This window comes from Mytilus californianus, unplaced genomic scaffold (genome assembly GCF_021869535.1).
Source record: "Mytilus californianus isolate M0D057914Y unplaced genomic scaffold, xbMytCali1.0.p SCAF_2, whole genome shotgun sequence".
In the NCBI taxonomy this organism is placed as follows: Eukaryota; Metazoa; Mollusca; class Bivalvia; order Mytilida; family Mytilidae; genus Mytilus; species Mytilus californianus.
In genome coordinates, this window is record NW_026262668.1 from 10,052,070 (window position 1) to 10,078,385 (window position 26,316).

General features: G+C 32.5%; 1 protein-coding gene across 2 annotated transcripts in view; it reads right to left on the bottom strand.

The window, feature by feature from the left end:
• Positions 1 to 22,451, bottom strand: part of LOC127727857 (amine oxidase [flavin-containing]-like) — a 115,772-nt gene extending 93,321 nt beyond the window's left edge. Inside the window, exons 1-6 of one of the 2 annotated variants that reach the window (XM_052234975.1) lie at positions 22,374 to 22,451; positions 9,710 to 9,804; positions 8,614 to 8,751; positions 7,853 to 7,957; positions 4,149 to 4,240; positions 3,117 to 3,258 (exon numbers count right to left, since the gene is read on the bottom strand). In XM_052234975.1, coding sequence (XP_052090935.1) covers positions 3,117 to 3,258; positions 4,149 to 4,240; positions 7,853 to 7,957; positions 8,614 to 8,751; positions 9,710 to 9,804; positions 22,374 to 22,425 — 624 coding nt within the window. In that variant the 5' untranslated portion in view covers positions 22,426 to 22,451. The remainder of the gene's footprint in view (positions 1 to 3,116; positions 3,259 to 4,148; positions 4,241 to 7,852; positions 7,958 to 8,613; positions 8,752 to 9,709; positions 9,805 to 22,373) is intronic. The other variant, XM_052234976.1, reaches the window with a different exon arrangement.
• Between the last annotated feature and the right edge of the window lie 3,865 nt (positions 22,452 to 26,316).

Below are 26,316 nucleotides of genomic sequence, written 5' to 3' on the forward strand. Positions count from 1 at the left end.
TAAAAAAAAAAAACCCTTGGGTTCTTTAGTTAAACCCCTCCCTTCCTTTTTCTTTTATTAAAATTTTTCCCATTTTCGTTTCATTATCATCATATCAATATTCACAATGATCGTTTTTCTCATAGGGAGAAACGAATCAGAAAGGTTAAAAAATCAGTTCGTGATTGAGTTTAAAAATAGAAAAATCACGTGACGATGTTCAGCTCGAAGCAATAATTTTACTTTTTAAATTGCACTGACTGGTTAATAATGTTAATATTGTTTAAGACAACACGAGTTATCTCCCGAAAATAACAATTCATTATCATAACAACATTTTCTGACCTGAACAAGTCAGAATTGTCAAACACCAGGTCATCTAAAAGACCACGCGTCCGTATTTACAGGTCGCGCGCCTTCATGAAACAGCAAAAAAATCACTTGCAAGGAACTTCTTTATAGGCAAAAAATATAAAAATGCCCATGAAAATACGGAGGTAATATGAATTACCTTTCTAAAAATGCCCACAATGACCTAGATTTTCACTAAAAATCGTAAATAATCAATATAATATTCAATGACTTCTCGTTCGAGACACTTCCAAAACAACGACTCTCAAACACGTGATCTCTTGCAAAAAACCACGTGATCGTATGTGTCGTAGATCGGCGGCAAATTCAAAATAACTTCTGGTTTGACGGACTCGAGTGAAAACTACGCAAAACAAAAATTGACGCGTACAGGTCAGAATTTCAAAACACTTTCTGACTTGAAGAAGTCATTTTATTCTGACTTGTTTATGTCAGAGCTCTGACTGTATGTAATGTTAACTGGAAGAAAAACTAAGTCCATTTATAAGTAAAATACGGAAAAAATGGAACAAAATTTCGTTCTAGATACTAGCTTTTAATCATAAACAAGCTTCTGTCTAAGTTTGGTACAAATCCAGGATAGTTTAAGAAAGTTGTTAAAATTTTAAAAACTTTAACCACAGAGTGAATGTAATGTTAACTGGCAGAAAAACTAAGTCCATTTATAAGTAAAATACGGAAAAAATAGAATTTTTTTTTTACAAAATTTACTTTCGGATACTAGCTTTTAATCATAAACAAGCTTCTGTCCAAGTTTGGTACAAATCCAGGATAGTTTAAGAAAGTTGTTAAAATTTTAAAAACTTTAACCACAGAGTGAATGTAATGTTAACTGGCAGAAAAACTAAGTCCATTTATAAGTAAAATACGGAAAAAATGGAATTTTTTTTTTACAAAATTTACTTCTGGATACTATCTTATGATCATAAACAAGCTTCTTTCTAAGTTTGGTAGAAATCCAGGATAGTTTAAGAAAGTTATTAAAATTTCAAAAACTTTAACCACAGAGTGAATGTAATGTTTCCTGGCAGAAAAACTAAGTCCATTTATAAGTAAAATACGGAAAAAATGGAATTTTTTTTTTACAAAATTTACTTTTGAATATTATCTTATGATCATAAACAAGCTTCTGTCCAAGTTTGGTAGAAATCCAGGATAGTTTAAGAAAGTTATTAAAATTTCAAAAACTTTAACCACAGAGTGAATATTTGTGGACGCCGCCGACGACGACGACGACGACGCCGACGGAATGTAGGATCGCTATGTCTCGCTTTTTCGACAAAAGTCGAAGGCTCGACAAAAACTTTAACCACAGACTGAACCTAAATGTTTACGCCGAGGACTACGGAATATAGGATCGCTATGTCTCAGTTTCGCAAAATAAATGGTGCAGGCTCGACAAAAAACTTTAACCACAGGTGTATCTTAATATAAACTGCACAAAAAATAAAAAAAAACATTTATCAGTCAAACACAGTAAAAGGAAAAACAAAAATTCTAAATTTGACTCTGGATTCTGTCTTTTGATCATAAAAAAACTGCTGACCAATTTTTATATAAATTCTATGATGTTTTGAGAAGATTATTGATGCCTACTTAAACTTGAACCACTACAGGCACAAACTGATTCTAAATGTTGACAACACCATCGCCATGTTCAATGGCTATGTCTTTCTTCCGCCACATTTTTTCCACAACAAAATGTCGCAGGCTAAAAAAAAATCAAATTCACCAACCTAAAAATTACTGAAATTGTCAGTGTGGTCAACATGGTCAATAAGACACAATTTGAATTATTTATTAAAAACCAGTGTTCATGACATATTCTATTTTTTGTTTTTAGTTTGTGAAAATTTTAACTTGTCCAATCAAAAAATTGCATTGCATTGAAACTACCTTTGAATTATTTCAACCATTAACTTCTGTGATATTTATGATTTATGATATTATTTTGTAAGCACAATTATTATGAAACTGTTTAGAAAAGTCAATACAATTAACATTGAAAAATGTCATATTTTGTAATTTTGAGATGTGTTATAAAACTACATGAATCTGGAATAATTTTGAATTCTGGAAAATTGATAAGAAATATATGATGGAAACTAACCCAACTATGCTCGCATGGCTAAGGTTTAAGTTTATACCTTCACTGATTTTTGAGTATGAACTAGTTAACCCCCTTAGCCATGCATGAATGGCTAACCCTCCTGAATTAGGTTAGTTTCATCATACATATCTTATCAATTTTCCAGAATCAAAAATTATTCCTTGTTTTAAGTAAAACAAGCTCAAAATTTGAAACTGCTTCACTTCCCTTTACAGTGTAAAAGTACTAACAAGTTTGTTTCTCAATAATATTCACTTTTAATTTATATTCAAATGGGATAAAGAACTTCTCTTAAGATATATACTTCACATAAAAATGTCCTAACTTTTGTAGTGAATCTTTGACTTAGTTAATTTTGTATTAAGTAATATTTAGGATGTCATATTTCCTTTTATTACTGTTTCCATCTCGACACTCAGTGATGAGCTAAGGAAATCACACTTTACAGAAAGATTAAAACCAGCTCAGTGTTGACTTTATGAAAGCATATAAGGAAGCACCTTTTCCTATCTTAGTAATTTGGTTCAGATGGGAAGCCAAAAACTTTCCTTTCATTTGAAATTTTTCCCATAAAAGATGGATCGATATAGTGAATCAGCTGAATGTTCAATTGAACAAACTACAAATGTTTGAGAGCAAAACCAGTATATCTGACCTGAGCTCCTCCGCTTGTGTCAGACATCTTGGCAACACCTCCTCCGCTATGAATATACCATAACGCAAATAACAGGGATAATTCATGAGGCTCAACACAGTATAATCCCTTTATAAATATATCTATAATGTCTCTTGCAAATCTGAAAGGACAAGATACACAAATAATACACAATGCTTCACAAATAATACACAACCATTCACTAATAATACACAACAATTCACTAATAATACACAACCATTTACTAATAAAACACAACGCATCACGAACAAGTGAAACTGCGAGCTACTGCTCACTGATGATACCCCTGCTCAAATATTTTGTTAAACAGGAAGTTGTTGAGAGATGTAGCTGGAAATATTTACATGATAACTTATTCCCTTGTCAGGCTTGTAGTAGCTGGAATTATTTACCTGATCACTTATTCCCTTGTCAGACTTGAAGTAGCTGGAATTATTTACCTGATCACTTATTCCCTTGTCAGACTTGTAGTAGCTGGAATTATTTACCTGATCACTTATTCCCTTGTCAGGCTTGTAGTAGCTGGATTTATTTACCTGATCACTTATTCCCTTGTCAGGCTTGTAGTAGCTGGAATTATTTACCTGATCACTTATTCCCTTGTCAGACTTGTAGTAGCTGGAATTATTTACCTGATCACTTATTCCCTTGTCAGGCTTGTAGTAGCTGAATTATTTACCTGCTCACTTATTCCTGTCAGGCTTGTAGTAGCTGAAATTATTTACCTGATCACTTATTCCCTTGTCAGACTTGTAGTAGCTGGAATTATTTACCTGATCACTTATTCCCTTGTCAGACTTGTAGTAGCTGGAATTATTTACCTGCTCACTTATTCCCTTGTCAGACTTGTAGTAGTTGGAATTATTTACATAACTTATTCCCTTGTCAGACTTGTAGTAGCTGGAATTATTTACCTGATCACTTATTCCCTTGTCAGACTTGTAGTAGTTGGAATTATTTACATAACTTATTCCCTTGTCAGACTTGTAGTAGTACTATTGTTTTACTTACTGTGTCCAGCAAATTTTGTCCAGGAATTCTTTAACTGTCATACAGTCCCATTCTTCAGCCTTCTTTGCCAACCAAGGAGCATGTTTAGGTACCTGTAAATCATAATTTTGTACTAAAATTATAGGCCTACTTGATAAATATATATACTATGTTCTTCTTGTATATTTTATGATGGTATGATACTAAACACCTAAAGGGAGGGATTGTGCTTGATTTTCATGTGATGAAGACATAAATCTTTCAATCAGTTTAATTGAGGTCTGCAGCTGGCATGTCAATAACTGCTAGTAGTCCTTTGTTAATTTATGTATCATTGTCGTTTTGCTTAGTTTATTTTGTTACCTATTCTAACATCAGACTCAGACTTTTTTTTAACTGAGTTTTACTGTGCGTATTGCTGTACGTGTGTTTGTTTATTCTACATTGACTAGAGGTAGAGGTAGAGGGGGATGAATGAGATCTCACAAAACATGTTTAACCCCGCTGACTTTTTGCGTCCTGTCCCAAGTCAGGAGCCTCTGGCCTTTGTTAGTCTTGTATGTTTTTTTAATTTTGGTTCATTTATATGTTTCAGAGTTTAGTGTGAAGTCCATTTTCGCTGAACAAGCACACATTTTTGTTAAGGGGCCAACTGTAGCCCGCTTAGGGGTGCGGGATTTTCTCACTGTGTTGAAGACCCATTGGTGGCCTTGGGCTGTTTTCTACACTTTGGTCGGATTGTTATCTCTTTGACACATTCCCCGTTTTCATTCTCAATTTAATATATTACATATCATGAATAGATTAGCAAGGACTTCTATAAATTTTATATTTACCAAGAATATTTGTCCATAGAACACTATAACCCACTAGTGCTATAACATTTTATGTTCAGTGAACAGTGAAATCCGGGTCAATACCCTAATTTGGTAAATATCATAATGTGTACAAAGTTTTCAGTTGATGTGACCACAATTTCATGGTTGACTACCCTAAACCAAACCTCTAACTGATCAGTGAACCATGAAATCTGGGTCAAAACCATAATTTGGCATAAATTTAAAAATTTCACATCATAATGAACAAAGGTGCTAAGTTTCTGGTAGGTGTGACCACAACTTCATGGTATAAAACAAGGCATCCAAAACGGTCATATATGCCGGACATTTGTATAATGTCCGGTAAAAGTCCGGCTGGGAAAAGCATGAAACGGTCATCTACTTTTTAGTTTTCAAGGCTTTCTTAAGAGACGGTCATTTTAACATAATTTGTGATCTTTTTGACCCAACATTTTGCCTTTAACAGCCACACATTTCCGGTCATAAAAGTGACATGATCATTAAGTACTATCAAAACAAACCCCTACTTTAATACCTTCTGATTTTAATCAAGGCTAATTAGTTGTCGAACAGCTGAAATTTACCTGTTCAGGTGACAGGTAAATTATTTTGAACCGGACATTGATCGGTCTATTCAAAGTTATTTTCTTACATTTCACAGTTTGCATCTAATTAATTTAGTCATAAAGATTTAAATTATCAGAAATACGCTTACAAATATGATTTGACGAAAAAATTAAAAAGGTGAAAATAAAAAATCGTCATAACCACGTTGTTTGAACCGGAGACATGTCTCTGTTTGAACTAGTACACGTGTGCACAGGTGTGACATTTAATTATGCATCCTAATTTCTTCAAAAAATGCTTAAATTGTCATTGATACCTTTATCTCAAGTTTATTTCGAATATATTCTTGAAGAAATAACGTAGAAAGAGCTACTTACACTCATTCATGCTTTGCAAACGTACACGGAATTTACGTATCGGTCTCTGGTACATGTTTTACCATTGTCAAGATAACATCCGGTATTTTTAACCGATTTAAAAACGGAAGTAAAGTTGTTGACAACGTTATTTTGCACAAATAAAGAGTGTAAGGCAGATATAAGTACGCTGATGTTGCACACTTCGAATGATGCACTGCCAATTTAACAGTTTACGTCAGAACTTCAAATTTGAAAGTTTAATATCGTTTTTTTTTAATGTCAATCATTGGGATGGCCAACTCGGCAACTGATTACCATAATTGCCTTTTGTTTATTTTGTCTTAAAGGTTTAAAATCGGGATAATATATAAAATGTCCGGCTGCATAAAAATAATTTTGGAAGCCCTGGTATAAAACTACCTTGAAACCTAAAGACTTAGTCTTACCTGATAATCCGGGACACGACTTACGGAATGATGGACACACATTCTAGAAAACATAATGCCCAAGCACTATCGTAGGCAGGGCATAAAAAAGTTTTAGTGTTACAAGCTAAAGGAAAATTTTTGTAGCCTGCTGTCTCCAAATAACACAAGCAGACATGGTAAAGTTCATTAACAAACTGATATAAGCAGAAATGATAAGTCTATGTTTTGGTATGGAAACCTCAATGTATCACTCATATCATGATATAAAAAAAATAGGATATAAGTGTTGTTCAACTTCATGTCTTGAAGGAGAATCTGTGAAAGTTTGATGGAATTCTGTTAAGCAGTTATCAAGGATTAACACTTTTAACAAAGTGTAATGCAGACAACAACAAAGCAAGACAATAGAAGTGATCCCTAATGTGTCACCACAGCTGAACTCTGTCAAGTGACACTAAAGCCCAATTGTTTTGCATGAATATATCAAAAATAAAAGGCTCTTCAATAAGTCTATATATTGAAGATCTACCACATTTTCCAATTCTTCCAAATTAATTATTTTTGCCTTACTTTTCTTGACAAAATAATCCCTTACACTTTCATTATAAAAATAAGGAGATGTGATATGATTGCCAATGAGACAACTATCCAACAAAGTTCAAATAAAGTGGATGTAAGCAATTATAGGCAACTGTACGGCCTTCAACAATGAGAAAAAACCCATACCGTATAGTTGGCTATAAAGGGCCCTGAAATATTGTTTCAACAAATATAGAAATTTTCATGATTTATTACATTATTATTGTTTTTCATCTGTTTTTGTTATGGGTCTGGATTGAGGGTAGGGAGAGGGGATGGGATGGGGATGGGATGGGGATGGGATTGGGATGGGGTGGGGTAGGTAATGGAAAGGCATTAGTACTTAACATTTTAGTGATCCCTCTTACTATACCCATACATTAGAATATTGTTCAGGTAAACTGTGTTCACTTATATTGTAAATTCAGAAACATTTGTGTTGTCTTTATTACGGAGAAAACCAAACTGGCTGCTAAAAGCGAATTACCGTATTATTTCACTATTTCACTTTCATTAATGATTGAACAAAAAAATCTTTTTTTTTTTCTATCTTGTAGCTAATGCCCCTTTAATAGAAAAATCATTTCATCTTTTTTGTGATTTAAAAAAAAAATTTCATACCACAGAGTAATAATAAATAATAAAACAAGAATGTGTCCATAGTACAAGGATGCCCCACTGGCACTATCATTTTCTATGTTCAGTGGACCGTGAAATTGGGGTCAAAACTAATTTGCCATTAAAATTAGAAAGATCATATCATAGGGAACATGTGTACTAAGTTTCAAGTTGATTGGACTTCAACTTTATCAAAAACTGCATAATAACATCAGCACACATGGGCCATAAATTTTGTCAAAACAGAACATTAAAATAATGCAATTGACTAATAAAATTTCTGCAAGCCCACTACAATTAACAAAGAAAAAGAAAAAACGTGTTTATCTACACACCTGGATTGCCATGGATTCTATGGTTCTAATTGCATGGTTTAAATCTAATAAAACAAATGGGTTTGTCACAGGTGGTATAACTCCATTATACTTGTACCAACAATTCTGTTAAAATAAAAAGAAGTAATATGATTAGCAATGAAACAGTTATCAACCAAAGTTCAAAGGTCAATAAAGAAAACATCTTGGCCCTTGATCATAAAACTTGAGTATAAAATTAAACATCAAATCCAGTATTTTGATCGGTTGAATTCTGAATCTGAGTAAGATAATCGTACTCCAAATGTTTATGACAGCAAGGCCTAACTGGTATACGAAAATATTATAAAGTAAAGTAATTATTAATATATTTCATTTTTAAGTTGTTCTATTTATTTCTATGATTGTATGTGATTGTATTTTGTATATATTTACCTCTTGTTTCACATGTCAATGTGACGGAGTGTTTTTTTAATTAAAGCATATTGTATTATTGTATTGTATACCAGCTACTTACCATTTCAATATGGCCATTTTTAGAAGTTGCTGAAAGCCTTCATTTTAAAAAAAAACACAATTATACTTGAATTATGGTATAAATTTCATGGCATATTTTGTATTTGTAATAATAACAATGATAACATTTGCCATCTTTATATAAGGTTTAGTTTTCAGATTAAATCAAATAGTTGAAGGTAATTAAATATTTGTTCACCGCTGTTAAGGTGTTCAAAAGATTCTGAAATTTAATATTTACTATATAAATATATTAACATAATTACTTTGAAATTAAGTACTGTTTTTTCCTTGTCATTCACGTCAAAAAACTGGAGCCCATATTCCTCTGCCAGTCTATATACATTATCTTGAGTTGGTCCTACATAGGCACCACCAAGGTCCGACTTACCATGGATGGGGTCCTAAAATTCATTAAAAAAAAACAGGGTGAAAAGGAGTGAAAAATTCTTTACATTTGATCTCTTGTGGAGAGTTGTCTCATTGGCAATCATACCACAGCTTCTTTTTTATATTTACAGAATTATTCCATATTTGCTCAAAACTGAGTTTGCAATCTATAATACATGTAATATAATAACATTATGATGATGATGATGGATGGCTGTTTAATGTCCAGTGACAAATTCAATGCATATTAAGGACAGAAACATGCTAATGTGTAGACAATGTGATAGGAATATGAACCCTTTTTTGCACTAGACCAAAATCCTGAGCCAGATTTTAACCTAATAGCTCACATGCTAATAGTCCACAAGAAGACATTTGATGTTGGATGTGTACTGATTGATATTTTAATCTTAGACACGATTTTTTATTTGTTATTGACTTTGAACAATGTTGAACTAGATTTTAAGTAGCTGTCTTTTGTTATGTTGTATTGTTACATCACTGTCCCAGGTAAGAGGGAGGGTTTGGCACCAACAAACTAGTTTAACCCTGCCACATTCTGTATGTGCCTGTCCAAAAGTCAGGAGCCTGTAATTCAGTGGTTGTTGTTTGTTGCTGTATATCATATTTGTTTTTCTTTTATTTTGTACAAAATTCAGGCCTTTAGTTTTCTCGTTTGAGTTGTTTTACATTTGTCCTTTTTGGGGCCTTTTATAGCTTACAATGCATAAGGGTTTTACTCCTTCTTGTAGGCCGTATGGTGACCTATAGTAGTTACCTTCTATGTCATTTTGTCTCTGGTGGAGAGTTGTCTTATTGACAATCATACCACATCTTCTTATTTTTATATGTTCCTTTACCTGGACACCTAGACGTAACTCATGACCCCATATGCATGACCCCCCACCCCAGGACACACTTGAGGCGAGCATGCTACCACTTTGTTTTACCATATTGCTATAAGAGACTTACATCAATTGTACAAGTCCTGCCTCCAACTCTGTCTCTTGCTTCTAAAACAGTTACTTCTACACCATTCTCTGTCAAAAACTTAGCTGCAGCTAGTCCTATTTCAAATATATCCAAAACACATTATTTTGACGACTATCTTTAACAAATAACTATGAAAATTTATCCAACTAATGTTGAAATGCCGGTGTAAATTGAGGAAACCTTTTCACTGGTTATGGTTTGTTTCATATAATATCTTTTGGAATTTGTATTCTTTGGAGAAGGTGGCAGATATTTGACAGTTTGTAGAACATAAACACATAGAGCTTGACATATTGTGTAGATCTCTAGATATCTTTATTGTGTAGACCACAATAATCATGTCATTACATTATATAGATCTATAGATATCTTTATTGTGTAGACCACAATAATCATGTCATTACATTATATAGATCTCTAGATATCTTTATTGTGTAGACCACAATAATCATGCCATTACATTATTTAGATCTCTAGATATCTTTATTGTGTAGACCACAATTATCATGTCATTACATTATATAGATCTCTAGATATCTTTATTGTGTAGACCACAATAATCATGCCATTACATTATATAGATCTATAGATATCTTTATTGTGTAGACCACAATAATCATGTCATTACATTATATAGATCTATAGATATCTTTATTGTGTAGACCACAATAATCATGTCATTACATTATATAGATCTCTAGATATCTTTATTGTGTAGACCACAATAATCATGTCATTACATTATATAGATCTCTAGATATCTTTATTGTGTAGACCACAATAATCATGTCATTACATTATTTAGATCTCTAGATATCTTTATTGTGTAGACCACAATTATCATGTCATTACATTATATAGATCTCTAGATATCTTTATTGTGTAGACCACAATAATCATGTCATTACATTATATAGATCTCTAGATATCTTTATTGTGTAGACCACAAACATCATGCCATTACATTATTTAGATCTCTAGATATCTTTATTGTGTAGACCACAATTATCATGTCATTACATTATATAGATCTCTAGATATCTTTATTGTGTAGACCACAAACATCATGCCATTACATTATTTAGATCTCTAGATATCTTTATTGTGTAGACCACAATTATCATGTCATTACATTATATAGATCTCTAGATATCTTTATTGTGTAGACCACAATAATCATGTCATTACATTATATAGATCTCTAGATAACTTTATTGTGTAGACCACAAACATCATGCCATTACATTATTTAGATCTCTAGATATCTTTATTGTGTAGACCACAATTATCATGTCATTACATTATATAGATCTCTAGATATCTTTATTGTGTAGACCACAATAATCATGCCATTACATTATTTAGATCTCTAGATATCTTTGACATATTGTGTAGACCATTACACTATATAGATCTCTAGATATCTTTTGGTTTTTTGTGGTGCTGTCTCATTGACATTCAAACCAAACACCTCCATTTAACATGTTTAATTAAGGAATGACTGTAATATTTTTTCTGTCTATGAAGAAATAACATAAAAAATGTGGTGCACACTGAATAACCCGTGAATAGACAGAAAAAATATTTAAGTCATTCCTTATAATTTAATTCTAAACAGGAGTAAACCATGATAAGAATGTTGATGACGTCGTTGTCACATGACAAAATTGTGTCTATGAGCTGATAGACAAAACACTTTCAGCCAATCAGAGGATGTGTTACATCCAAAATTAAATGATTAAAATATGAATAATAAAGTTTTTCATTCTATACAAGTTTTTCATTCTATACAAGTTTTTCATTCTATACAAGTTTTTCATTCTATACAAGTTTTTCATTCTATACAAGTTTTTCATTCTATACAAGTTTTTCACTGATATGTATATATATTCTTCCTGTCTCCTGTGTGTTTTTTTTATCAATAGCAATTCAAAACATAGTGATGTTCAACATGGTGTTTGCTTGTTCTCAGATACTTTTAAAGTTGTTGAAATTCAAATTTGCAATCATTTTGTGTTGAGGTCAATAAAAAAACTATTTTGACATAACTATGATAACAAAATGAAAGAGCTTATAGCTTTGATGGGGAAGAAGACACACAAGACATGCAAAAGGATAACTTGAATAAAAAATGAAAGCATACCACACTAAACCAGTCTACTCTGTGCCATTGTTTCTTTCCGCATAATTTTTTCTTCCAAAAATAGTATACTTACACTTGTTTCCACCATAACAGATTAAACTAATTATAAAAAACTCCAAATACTGTTGATTCAAATTAAATTTTCTACAATACTATACATTGCTTCTCAGCTTGTTCAACTTAAGGGAAGCAAATATACCATGCAACTTCAAACATTTGCCTGGTTTAGATAAAGAAACTCAAAAATTATACAACAACTAGCAAGTAAACATTGCCGCTAATTTTATGAATTCCGAATGTACTTGGAGAATGTCAACTTGGCCTGGAGGCAATATAAAAATAAGGAGATATGGTATGATTGCCAATGAGACAACTATCCACCAAAGTTCAAATGAAGTGGATGTAAGCAATTATAGGCAACCGTATGACCTTCAACAATGAGAAAAACCCATACCACATAGTCGGCTATAAAAGACCCCGACATGAACTTACCCGGTAGCTAGCTAGCCACTCTATAAATAAAATTATCACAAAGAAAAAAGTAGAGTCTGCTTTCTGGCTTTAAGCGTTTGATAATGATGGTATCTTTTTACATCGTTAATGTTGGAGAGGTCTATATATATATTTTAGCAGTAAAAGTTTTATTTTAATAAAAAGGATTAAGTAGTAGTCTGGCCAAATTGCCACTGTACTTTCAAATTTAATCAATGCATGCACCAAATCTACGTTAAAAACATCTCGTTACAGTAAATAGAAAATTTTGAATTGCATGAGATTGAAGATAAGAAAGATCAGGGTTCTCACTAAGGATTTTTGAAGGCAAGTCCAGGAACTCGTCATTTTTGGACAAGGTGACCATGAGTCCAACAGTGAGAAGATGAAATTTCTTGCTGTATAAATCATTATTTCAGTTCCTATGACAAAATAGAGCCAGGAAATGACACCATATTTATATGATCTTTAAAGTATATAAAATATAAAATAATGATAAATGTGCTTGAAGTTGATACAACATTTTACAATCTTCATGCATCTTTATTTCATTATTTGTTGTGTTTTGAATACTGTTGTTTGCCTTTTGGTCTTTTTTTCTTTTATTGTATTTTGGCATGGTGTTGTCAGTTTATTTTCGACTGAAGTTTGAATGTCCCTTTGGCATCTTTTCCCTCTTTTTTTGGACTCAACAGTTTTGAAAATGATGAGTCCAGACAGATTTTCATGAGTCCAGGACTCACGTACTCGCCTTAGTAAGAAAGATGGACTATAAAAATTAACCTAAATAAAATGAGAGATATAAAAACAATAAAACATGAAAATCTAGAAAATTAATGCAAGTGAGACTGTGATTGTTTTTTAATCTGACTGTACATGCACATTTGTTTCTCGGTTTATTTTTCATAAAAATAATGCAGATAGTATTTTACAAACCTACAACTGATCATGTGTACTAATCGTCAGTCTTCTTATTTAAGCGGTTGTTCCTACGCCCGTGTCATGTAAAATGATTGTTGAGCCTGTGAATTCTCAATCTACATGCGCCCATTGGGCCTATAGAAATTTCATAGTAGCCAGAACTTCGGTTGGGATCAATAAATGCATGTGAGTGAAACTTTCAGTTTCAGCAAAATAGGATAGAAATATCGTTTAAATGTCCCCTTTTATATGTAGGTAAAATTTCTGTCAGCACAGTTATTAACTGGTTCCCTATCTTGAGAAAAATATACCGGTAATCAGTATTATGCAAAAATTTGACGTTTGTAGACATGACAAATTTGTATATGTAATTGGTGACAAGATGAGGCTTGAAAGTTACAAATGTATGTTGTAAAGCACAGAAAGAAATATGGTAAAACTCCTGGAAAAGGTCAAATGATTTCAGAAACAGCCAGCCATGTAGGGTTTCAGAAGACTTGAAAGTCTTCTTGCCCCATAAATTGATATGCATTATAAATGTCATCACCCACAGCTATTTTATTAACATGATTAAGTTTATCATAATAAATAGGCACTAGCTATGATTACCTTCAAAAAGTAACAATAAGAAATAATTATTATTACTTCCGAGACTAATTGCCCAAATGTATTTCCAGGCGGATTTCATACAGAAATTGTAGGTGACAATAATATTGTTGTTTTTTTAAATTTCATAGGTTAAAAGGCCCCTAGTACATTAATGTATGACAAAATGTGAATAACCTATTTAGCAGTCAAGGGTCTAACTAACTTAAATAAGTTATTAGAAAAAAATAATATACATATGTTATTACTTTCATGAGTTGTCTACTATTTGTTCCTAAAATGTTCTTAATCTTGGTAACATGTTTGTTATTTGTTAAAACTAATCTGTAATATTTTACTTTTTATTGGGAACTTGGGAATTCTTGAAAATTTGCGCAGAAACTTAATACGTAGACTGGATAACTCATTTTCCAATTAAACAAGCATTCTGAGAGTTTTGCATGGCAATACATAGTCCCCTACCGGGTAAAAATTCGTTTTACTGGAACAAAATGCTAATTTGTTCTATAACTTGTCATGGTGTAAACAAAAAGTAAATATCATGTCAATATCTTCAAGCATGACTAAAAACAGTGTGGAAAACTGATTATATGAGTGAAAAAAACATTGGATATGTTTAATAGTTCTCTAAAATTAGATATGATGTAATACAGTGTGAGTGTATATCTATTTTCAAACTATAATCAAATATAATTAATAGTTCCAAATATTTATTCTTTCATTTGTCACAAACTTATATAGATTTGTAACTTATCTATAAAATGTCAACAACATTTATCTACACAATGTAATGTATTGAAATATATACATTAATGAAAATAGATTATTGTCTAATTAAAGGATTTCTCTTCATAAATTTTTCTTTATATATATATAGCATTCAGAAAATTAGTTTATACTAAATAACAAACAAACCTGCTAAAAAATTCTTCAAATAATTTAACAATGAATGTCTTTTAAACAAGAGGCTCTCAAGAGCCTGAATCGCTCACCTGTATTTCAGAGGAGAAGATTTTTAAATGTTAGCAAACTTGATGAACAAGTTTGAAATTGTCTTCAAAGGGCAATAACTCCAAAAGGGGTCAATTGACAATTATGGTCATAATAACTTTTTTGTAGATCTCACTTTGCTGAACATTATTGCTGCTTACAGTTTATATATATCTATAATAATATTCAAAATAACAACAAAAAACTGCAAAATTTTGTTAAAACTACCAATTTGGTGGCAGCAACCCAACAATGGGTTGTTCGATTCGTCTGATAATTTCAGGGCCGATAGATCTTGACCAATTAAATAATTTTACCCCATGTCACATTTGCTCTAAAAGATTTAGTTTTTGAGATATAAGCCAAAAACTGCATTTGACCCTTATGTTCTATTTTTAGCCATGGCGGCCATGTTTTTCAATGGATACAAACTGCGGATACAATTTATAAACAAGATACCCTAAGGAACATTTAGTTAAAGTTTGAAAGTAATTGGCCCAGTAGTTTCAGAGGAGAGGATTTTTAAATGTTAGCAAACTTGATGAACAAATTGTGTAAAATTGTCTTGAAAGGGCAATAACTCCTTAAGGGGTCAATTGACAATTATGGTCATATTAACTTTTTTGTAGATCTTACTTTGCTGAACATAATTGCTGCTTACAGTTTACACTGTGTATCATCGCCACCGGAAATTGGGTACTAACGAAGCGGAGAGAAATGGGAAAAAAAGTAAACAAGGTAAGAATTCGTTCAATTTAAAGCATTTCTACTGATTTGACTAGGGTACCGCTTAAGAAATGATTTTCTGATATATAGTTCTTTTAATTATTAGGCCGATAAGTACAAAATTAAGACAAGCTTTTGTGTTATACTCAAGAACTTGCCACTTAGTACCTGAAAATTTCGAGGTCGATCGTCCTCTGTCGCCCCATTGGCAAGATATTCAACTGTTTTTCATTATTTTTCCAGACACGTTTTTAGATTATCATAGTGTGGCATCATATTTACTGAAATTTGTTGTCAAAATGAACGTTTTTAAAGAATATAGACCATAAAAAATAAAGTCTAGGGTACGGCAACTTGCTCATGTTGACAAATTTACTGTATGGCAACTTGTTTTCAACTGTATGGCAACTTGCTAATTTCAAAATATTTATTTGCCGTCTTTTTAAAGAAAATAAAGTATTAGGTTCACATATCTAGTTATGCATTTGATAAAAATACAATTCGCTTGACACCATTTAAGATGTATACACAATATAAGGCTTGAACACAGTCCTATTACATCGTTTACATACCTGATGTATACAATATGAATACGGCATATACAAAAGCTGGCAAATGTTGTAACTTTCGGAAAGGCATGTCACTGTTTTACTGACCTGTGACCCTGACGTAGCGTTAAATGTTACCCTACGAAATGCTCATCACCACAAAACACAGATCAAGTTATAAATTGGGTAGCGTCACTGTTATACCGTTCTTGAGTTATGCCCTTTTATAAATGAAAAAAAGCTGTCGTTTCTGTTCTCAAACTTTAGATTGCCTCAACCAAATGTTTAACCATACAACATTAGTCAGCATTTGCATATAAGTGATGAACATTTCGTGGATGTGTTGTGGGTGGAGGGAAGGAGAATTTTTCCGCATTGAATATTTAGAACCATTAAGTGAAGAATTTTTCAATTTTCAGATAAAATGAAATATAAATGAATTATCATTCTCTGCAAAAAAAAATGTTGTATTGCTACACCACGTCACCATGTTAAGGGAGGTTTGAGTGCTCACAAACATGTTTAAGCCCGCCTCAATATATATGTGTCTGTCCCTGGTCAGGAACATGTAATATAGCGGCTGTCGTAAGTTGCTGCCTGACATATTTGTTAATGATTTTGTCATAAATCAGGCAATTTTGATACGGTATGGGTTTTGTTCATTGTGAAGTGTATAGTAACCAATAGTTGGTCAAATCTATTTCATTTGGACTTTGTTTGAAAGTCCTCTCAGTGAAAACCATTCCACGTCTCCTTTTTCAATTAATGTTATTGTCTTATTTGTAAAAGGCAGATACAGCCAATATATTAGAATAAAGAACATTAATTTTCTAAAAAAAGACTTCATCTCTATATAGTAAGAAATGAACAAGCTCGGTGGCTAACACTGTTTAAATTTAAAAAAAATATTAACCTTAGATTAATCATTTTTGGAAAGAATGAAAGAAGAATCCGATACAAGGGATACAAATCCGGCTGTGGCTACGGCATAAACTATTTATATAAACTTTCTACTTGAGAATAAAGATGACCTTGTATGAAGTTTTTTTGGTTGTCATCTTAATATTATATACTTATTAATACAATTCACAAAAGCTAGCATCTCCGACTTGTAAGTTTAAAGAATTATAATGAAATAACATCTAATAAGGACAGGTTGATATATTTTTGAATCCTGATGGTGCATACTCACAAATTCTTTTGGAAAAATTCACGTAAATTTAAATGTTGATTTGATAGCGTTCATTTATTTATTTGCCCTCGTAAACAGTTTTGTTAAAATACCGAAATCTGTAAATTCTTATCGTGAACGAATAAGTCGGGTACACCTTTTTACATTCTGGCGTGCTGAAGTTGCACTTTTTTCTTCGTATTAAGAAAAATGATTTTAATTTTAGCATCTATCTAAAGATTAGATTATTTACACACACACAAAAATAGGGCTTACTGTTGATTTTGAAACTCTATGAATTCACATTTATATTCAACCAAACAGATAGGCCTAGATCCATACCTTTATAAGTTTCAAAACAGAGAAGGTGTGTTTGAAAACAAATAATCACGTACTGCTATATCTTTTAAGGCAAATGCAAGTCTTACTTGTATTATTTATATAATTTTAATTGGCACAATATCACATTAAAATTTACTGAGAAATATTATACATAGTAATCATGAAAATGTACTACTGTAACAATGAAAATTCGGACGAATACACTCCTTTTCACTACCCCTCCATCTACTCATTTAAGTTTAGGCCAAACAGCCTTAGCAAGAGTCTTTTATTATTTTTTCCCTGTAAATAAAAAGATTGATTGAATTTATTTAAACTCAAAAAATAGAATCTTATTTTCAATAAGAAACAAGAAAATTAATTCGAAACACAATTCATGATTTATTTCTCCTAATTTTCAATGAAAACAAAGTATTTTCTTCACTTTTCTTTTAACAAATTATTCATTTCAGAAATTTAAAAAATAAACAATAAACAATGTTGAAGACCGTACCTTGACCTATAATGGTTTACTTTTATAAATTGTGACTTGGATGGAGAGTTGTCTCATTGGCACTCATACCACATCTTCCTATATCTATTTAACCCAGCACATTCTTTATGTGTCTGTCCGAAGCCACGAGCCTGTAGTTTTGTGGTTGTCGTTGGTTCATCTCTATCATATTTGTTATTTTTCGTTAATTGTTTTGTTATGAGTTAGGCCGTTAGTTTTCTTGTTGAATCCTTCCACAATTTTCATGTCGGGGCTTTTTATAGCCGACTGTAAGGTACGATTTTTCGTTGTTGAAGGCCAAACGATAGCATATAATTGCTTACATACACTTTATTTGACCCTGGTGGATAGTTATCTTATTTGCAATCATACAACATCTCCACTGTTTATATTTAAAAAAAAAAAAGCGCCAACAAAAGATGAATGGTCGGTTTTTTTTTATTGAACTTACAAAATTTCACCCTGACAACAAATAAGACAACAGTCGTTAGTATTATAACGATATATGAATGTATTTAGGATAATATGGTTGAAAAAAAACTTTTTGTCTTTAAAAACACAAAGTCAAATAGAGGTACGCAACGACGACTTCTGAACGAAATTAACGGCATATATCTTATAATATTTGATAAGTAGTTTATTTTGTATATTTGTAAGCCGGTAAAGCTTTGATACAGCCAAAATTTCGTCACTTGATATTATCTATACAGTGATTAATTTCATCTTTAAATTACAATATATTGCAAGACGCCGTACAGACAAAAGTTGTTATTTTGCAATTCGCCGTACAACGTCCTGCAATTCGCCGTACAATAAACAAACAATGTTTTGGTCCATATTCTTTAAAAACATCTTTATGACAACAGATTTCAGTCAATATGATGTCATACTATCATAATCTAAAAACGTGTCTGGAAAAATAATGAAAAACAGTTGAATATCTTGCCAATGGGGCGACAGAGGACAATCGACCTCGAAATTTTCAGGTACTAAGTGGCAAGATTTGGAGTATAACACAAAATATTGTCTTAATTTTGTACTTATCGGCCTAATGATTTAAAGAATTATATATCAGAAAATCATTTCTTAAGCGGTACCCTCGTCAAATCAGTAGAAATGCTTTAAATTGAATGAATTCTTACCTTGTTTACTTTTTTTTCCATTTCTCTCCGCTTCGTTAGTACCCAATTTCCGGTGGCGATGATACACAGTGGTTTATATATATCTATAATAATATTCAAAATAATAACAAAAAACTGCAAAATTTTGTTAAAACTACCAATTCGGTGGCAGCAACCCAACAATGGGTTGTTCGATTCGTCTGAAAATTTCAGAGCTGATAGATCTTTACCAATTGAACAATTTTACACCATGTCAGATTTGCTCTAAAAGCTTTAGTTTTTGAGATATAAGCCAAAAACTGCATTTGACCCCTATGTTCTATTTTTAGCCATGGCGGCCATGTTTGTCGATGGATCAAAACTTCGGATACACTTTATAAACTAGATACCCTAAGGAACATTTTGTTAAAGTTTGAAGGTATTTGGCCCAGCAGTTTCAGAGGAGAAGATTTTTGAAATAGTTTACGACGACAGACGACGACGGACGCCAAGTGATGGCATAAGCTCACATGGGGCCCTTCGGGCCCCGGTTAGCTAAAAATGAGTTATCTACCTTTGTACAGAAATATGGTTTAACATAGTACTCTAACATTAGATATGGTCCAGAACTCTGGACTTAATTATCAGACCGGAACAAAATTCAAACTTGATCTGTAACTTGTCATGATAAAACAATATACCAAATATCAAATCAATATCTTCAAGCATGAAGAAAAAAAATGTGGAAAGCTGATTTGACGGACTAACAGAAGGCCAGACAGACAGACGGACAGACGGACAGACAGACGGACGGAGTGCAAACCTAAAGTCCCCTTTGACTTCCTTGGTAGGGGACTAATTAAATAATTTTTGATCAACCATGGTAAATCAATGAGACAAGGCTTTTAAGTGATGAAACTTAGCTGTAATAACAAGGCTTAGTTTTTACAGGCATATAATTTAGAATGGGACACTTGGTAATTATTTGGAAGCTTGTACCTCATTTTATGCTCTGATTATTATTAATTACAATATATCAAAATACATTGTGATTAAGCATGACAAAGGCTTTGAAATGATTTAGGGTAGCTGTTATACCACCCTTTAGTTATAACAGGTATATTTTTTTCTGTAATAACACAGATGCTTGATTGGCAAACTATATCTTTCTATAAGTTTAGTATGCATATAGACAATAATAATATCAATAGAACTTGTATACATTTTAACAAAACAAAGGATGTATACTGCCCCTTTGAAACATACATATGTTATCCAACTTTTGGGATTTTTTAGTCAACAATAACAAATGTATGTAATTTTTCTCTAATAACTTATTCAAGTTAGACCCTTGATTATTTAGTATAAATATTGATCGCTTAGAGACGAAAAAAACACTGGTTGTGCCGACACAGACACTTATGAAATGTCTTTGGCCGAATCAAGTGAGAAAAAAAAGGCATTTAGAGGAGAAAAAAATACATTTTAACACATGTATAATAAGAATAAGAATAAGAATAAGAATATTTTATTTCCAATTAAAGGGCCCTATAAAGACCTTTCATCACATTACATACAAGTACATAAGATTAGACATGTATACTTATTCAAAACCATGAATGTTCTAATAAAGTACAGTAATGACATGTAAAGGTATGCACCAGCTCCTCATCAGGCTCTTGTGCTTAAAATCACCCATTGAGATTTGTAAAAGTTGGCAGATAGGCAGCTATCTTATAATATTCTACAGTCCTACTAAAAAGCGCCCGGGAAAAGAAAAAGCGCCCGGGGAAAAGAAAAAATGCCCGGGGAAGAAAAAAAAGCGCCCGGGAGAATAAAATAATAATATTTTATGACAATAAATGTTTTCCTGAATAAAAAAAAATAATCATTGCTTGTTTTGTCCTTAATATAAATGGGGATATGTACGATGCTACATCTAAAGTGTGTAGATAGTGTTGTTGCACTTTTACATTTTAGATTTCAAAATTGTATATAAGTAAGTTAGTAAATATAAACAAGAGTATATAGAAGATTCATGAACAATATTGTCCTCGATCAAAACGTATATTTCGTTATTTAAAAAAAATCAGTGCCTGAGGTCTAATATTCGCAACTGCTTGGTGAACACTTTTCAAAGTTTTGTATTTTATTAAACACACTTGAATTGACGGTGGAAGATCATGGAAGGGTTTCAACATGCCTGCCACTAAGAAAAGAAAAGTTAAACCCACTGCTAAGGCAAATATGATATTCTAGCCTTGTGGAATATGCCGTAAAATTGTAAAATTGCAAGCATCTGCTGCAACAATTGTGATCTCCAGCAAACCCCTATCAGTAGTAGTGTATACTGATGAACAGCTTCTCGATCTGAAAAAATTCTGCTCACCAGAATCTAAAAATATCATTTTAAGAGACATTTGCGGAAAGTCATTGGCGAAAAAGACCCAAATTACACACTGTGCTCAACAATGTTTTTGGCGTAGATGGTCTCCTACCTTCTCAAGATGATGTTGAGTTTGACCTAAAGGTAATGGAGTTGGAAGCGAAGTATGAGCACAGTGTTCACGCATTTCAGCGTTATTTTAGCAGTAATACATCATCTCTGAAGAGCTATGTCTGGGAACCGACACAAAAAGACATTGCCCCAATTAACTGGAAGAACAATTCATGTGAATCCATGAATAATATTTAAAAACTATCGACAAATTGGAAAGCTGTTAAACACCCGGGCCTTATAGTCAAACTACACAAAATTGTTCAATTACCCCAAGCATTACATCTAACATTTTATAAATCTTCAGCATAAACTGTGATCCATTATTATCTGTCTTTCGAAATAGTATTCATATATTATTGTTAAAATTGAAACATTCATACTTGTTTTTGTGCTTTATTACAAATGTCTATTATCTGAATTTGCAAAATACTTGTCTACAATTAAAAAAAATCAATGTGCATAACTTATTTCATCGACACAAAGTTGTCTCATGCCAATACAATATCTATAATATGACAATATGTTTTCCCCGGGCGCTTTTTCTTTCCCCCAGGCGCTTTTTAGTAGGACCCATATTTTAAATGCTTTTCAAACGGTTAAATAATTCTTACCACTTAGGCCTGCGCCTACAATTACTGTTTTTGTAGTGACTGTGGACTCCATTCCTCATGGGGTTTGAAAGAGAAGGGGGAAAGCAATGAACTGGAAATTGTTCATTTTTGTCGTTATGTCTATTGTGAGTCTATTAGATGATGGGGACCAGATTTGTATAGTGACATCTAAATACAAATCATTGTAGGACCCAATAGATATTCACTGTATCCGACTCAGATCTGACTGATAAATGTATATCTTCGTTTTCAACAGTTTTTGTCGATTATATCAGAGACATAAGTTAGATGATATAATGCAAATTGAACCAGTTTGTTGTTAATGTGTTAGAAGATAGATATAAGAAGATGTGGTATGAGTGCCAATGAGACAACTCTCCATCCAAGTCAAAATTTATAAAAGTAAACCATTATAGATCACAGTACGGTCTTCAACACGGAGCCTTGGCTCACACCGAACAGTAAGCTATAAAGGGCCCCAATAAATTACTAGTGTAAAACCATGCTTATAAAGCTATTTTATCTTATCTTATGTACCTGATTATATGTTATGGATTCGTAATAAAGGTAACTAAAAAATCGTGCACAGTTTAGTTTAATGGTCTGGGTAACTCACTGTGAGGCTTGTATAGGGTATATTGGGATACGGGATATTTGCCATTTTAATTTTAGGGATAAATTATTCATGTATATATTGATATATTTATATTTTAATTCTTCATCAATAGGTCTAGTTATTATGACAGATCTGCCATCATCAGGGGTCCAACTGTCAATTTTATGTTAAAGTCTTCAACTTTGATCTACTAAGCATATCTCCAACACTTTTATGTTTGCTATACGCAACTATTGGTGCAGCATTGAATATTTATACACAATCTTCGTCATACTGTAATAAATGCCCGTTTCTTTATTTTACGTATATATATATATGGGTTATATTTAGTTATCAAAACTAACGGAATATTTTCTTTTTCCTTCGATTTATTTTGCTGTAATAATTCAGTACGGTCAATTGATATTTAGCATCAGTAATACTATCATCTATTTCGACGTTATCATAACCCTATCTAATAATTTCACTTTGAAATTAGTTAGATTGTTTATTAAATTGTTATGGTCATTTGTGTTTCTAATTTGTCGTATTGCTTTACCTTTAATAAATCCTCGGCTGTGAGTGACAGCTATTTCTATGCAGATAGAGATAATAATTTGTTACTTTAAAATGTATTTCAAGGTCAAGAATGCCATGTGTTGTAAATCTTTGACCTTTAATTACATGAACATCTAAGAACGACATTTTGTCGTTTGAGATTTCATAGGTGGACTTCAATAAGGGGTTATAATTATTTGCTAGACGAAAAGAATCTGCAATTTCATCTGATGTTCCATCATATATTATGAATCCATCGTCCCTATATTTTTAACCTATAATATAAAATTAAACAGACCTAGAAAAATCCTATTGCACGAGTTTGCTATCTATTTATATCTATATTTATGTTTATAAATCGCTTATATGACCGTCGGCAGTCTTCGGAGGTCAACTCGATAGTTAATTAGATGGCGTCTAGACTAAACTACACTAGAAACGATGAAACATATTATCGAGCCCATGCATGCCTTGTAAATTGTTTATTTTATACTTTTTATAATTTGGATATATGTTTTAGTATGCTATAAATCAAATATGAGAATTTGAGTCAAATCGATGAACATGAATTTGACAACCAATGCCCCTTTAAAAATAGGCAGTAATATTGAGTATTTAGTTGTCTTGTGACTTCTGTTATGTAGTCTAGTCTGTCTGAAATAACACAATTTGAATTGTTATCTGCCTTTTTTATTACTATTGTTTCATCATTTTTCAAATTGCGTACTTGCTATTCTTTCGCCCTTAGTAAGATTGTTTTTTTTATTTATTAGAAAAGATAATTCAAGCTTTGTTAAATCGATATAATTTTCCGACGTATGGCACGTAAAAGCAGGTTTATATCCTGTATTGCTATGAAATGGATGAAGGTCATTTTTGTCGAGCCTTCGATTTTTGTTGAAAAAACAAGACATAGCGATCCTACATTCCGTCGTCGGCGTCGTCGTCGTTGGCGGCGGCGTCCACAAATATTCACTCTGTGGTTAAAGTTTTTGAAATTTTAAGAACTTTCTTAAACTATCCTGGATTTGTACCAAACTTGGACAGAAGCGTGTTTATGATCAAAAGCTAGTATCTAGAAGGAAATTTTGTTAAAATTTTGTACCTGTTTTTCTGTATTTTACTTATAAATGGACTTAGTTTTTCTTCCAGTTAACATTACATACAGTCTGCAGTTAAAGTTTTTAAAACATTTATTAGATTCATAAACTATCCTGGATTTTTACCAAACTTGGACAGAAGCTTCTTACAATCAAAAGATAGTATCGAGAGGAATATTTTTATTATTTTTTTTCCTCATTTTTGTTGAGCCTGCGATTAACAGCAAAAGTAGGCGAGACACTGGGTTCCGCGGAACCCTTACAATTTTTTTCTTCATGACTGAACATATATCGATATCGCAGTTGTCTAGCAAATTCACTGTAGTCTTTTAGTATAGACATTTTTGCATTTTTGCTTGATGGCGTTGGTATAAATTTCAAGCCTTTCGCCAACAGGATATATTCCTGATTTGATAATTTGCGTTTTAATAGATTAACTACATGCTTTTTTGCATGTGCAGCTCTTTGCTGCATATTATATTTATTCCGTTCTTTCTTTTTATTGTAGAATTGTATTTTTTGCTTCTTAGCATTTCTATTAAAACGACGTGTCATCTGTGAGTTCACATTGGGTGATTCTCTTAGCTACGTGCCTTTGATGAGCTCACATTTGGTGGCTCACGCTTATCTCTACAGTAACTTTTTATTTGTTACAAACGCTTAGTTATATATCGGTTATTCCAGAGACATGTAGATTAAAATTTAAAGGTCTCTGGATAATTCTGAATGATTAACTTTTCTCTGTGAAAAAGTCCACATCCTTGACATCCATACTACAACGCTCAATATGTATTTACGAATGTTGTATACAAAAATGGGTTTGGGAATGAATTAATGATTTTTTGGGATCTTTCAAAATAGTTTTAGGGATACGGGATATTTGTCTTTGTACCTTTTCAGTTTTATCTATGTGGTTTTGCTGGTACGGGTCCCATACTGTCGTGGCGTATTCCATTTGCGATCTTACTAATATTTTATAGGCATGCTCTTTGATGGATTTTGAGCTAATGTGGAGGTTTCGATGTAGGAAACCAAGGCTTCGGCTGGCTTTTCCTGTGATGTTGTTTATATGTTCTCCCCAATCTAGATCATTTGCAATGGTTCAGCCTAGGTATTTAGTTGATGTTTCATGCACCAGAGTATGGCCGTGGAGTTTATAGTCCCACTTGATTGGCTTTTTCTTTTTTGTGACTGTGAGGACACTGCATTTTTCAGGATGGAACTCCATTTTCCAGAGTTCTTCCCATTTTGCCAGTTTGTCCAGGTCTTCTTGGAGTGTATGGCAGTTGCTGTCTGATAAAATTGTCAAATAGACCACAGTATCGTCCGCAAACAGTCATACTGTGGAGTGTAAGCCTTCTGGTAGGTCGTTGATGTAAAACAGAAAAAGACTGGGTCCTAATACTGATCCTTGCGGTACTCCGGATTCTACTTTTACTTTGTCAGATGTTTCGCCTTCAACAACTACTACCTGGGTTCTGTTGGTGAGAAATTCCTTTATCCATTTGATTGTTTTACTTCGGATGCCATAATGGTGTAATTTATGGAGGAGTAAGCTGTGGGACACCTTATCAAAAGCTTTTGAAAAGTCAAGTATTAGCAGATCTGATTGTTTTCCGTTTTCCAGGCTTTTTGTGATGTCATCGATACATTCAAGGAGTTGTGTTTCGCATGATCTTTTACTTCTGAA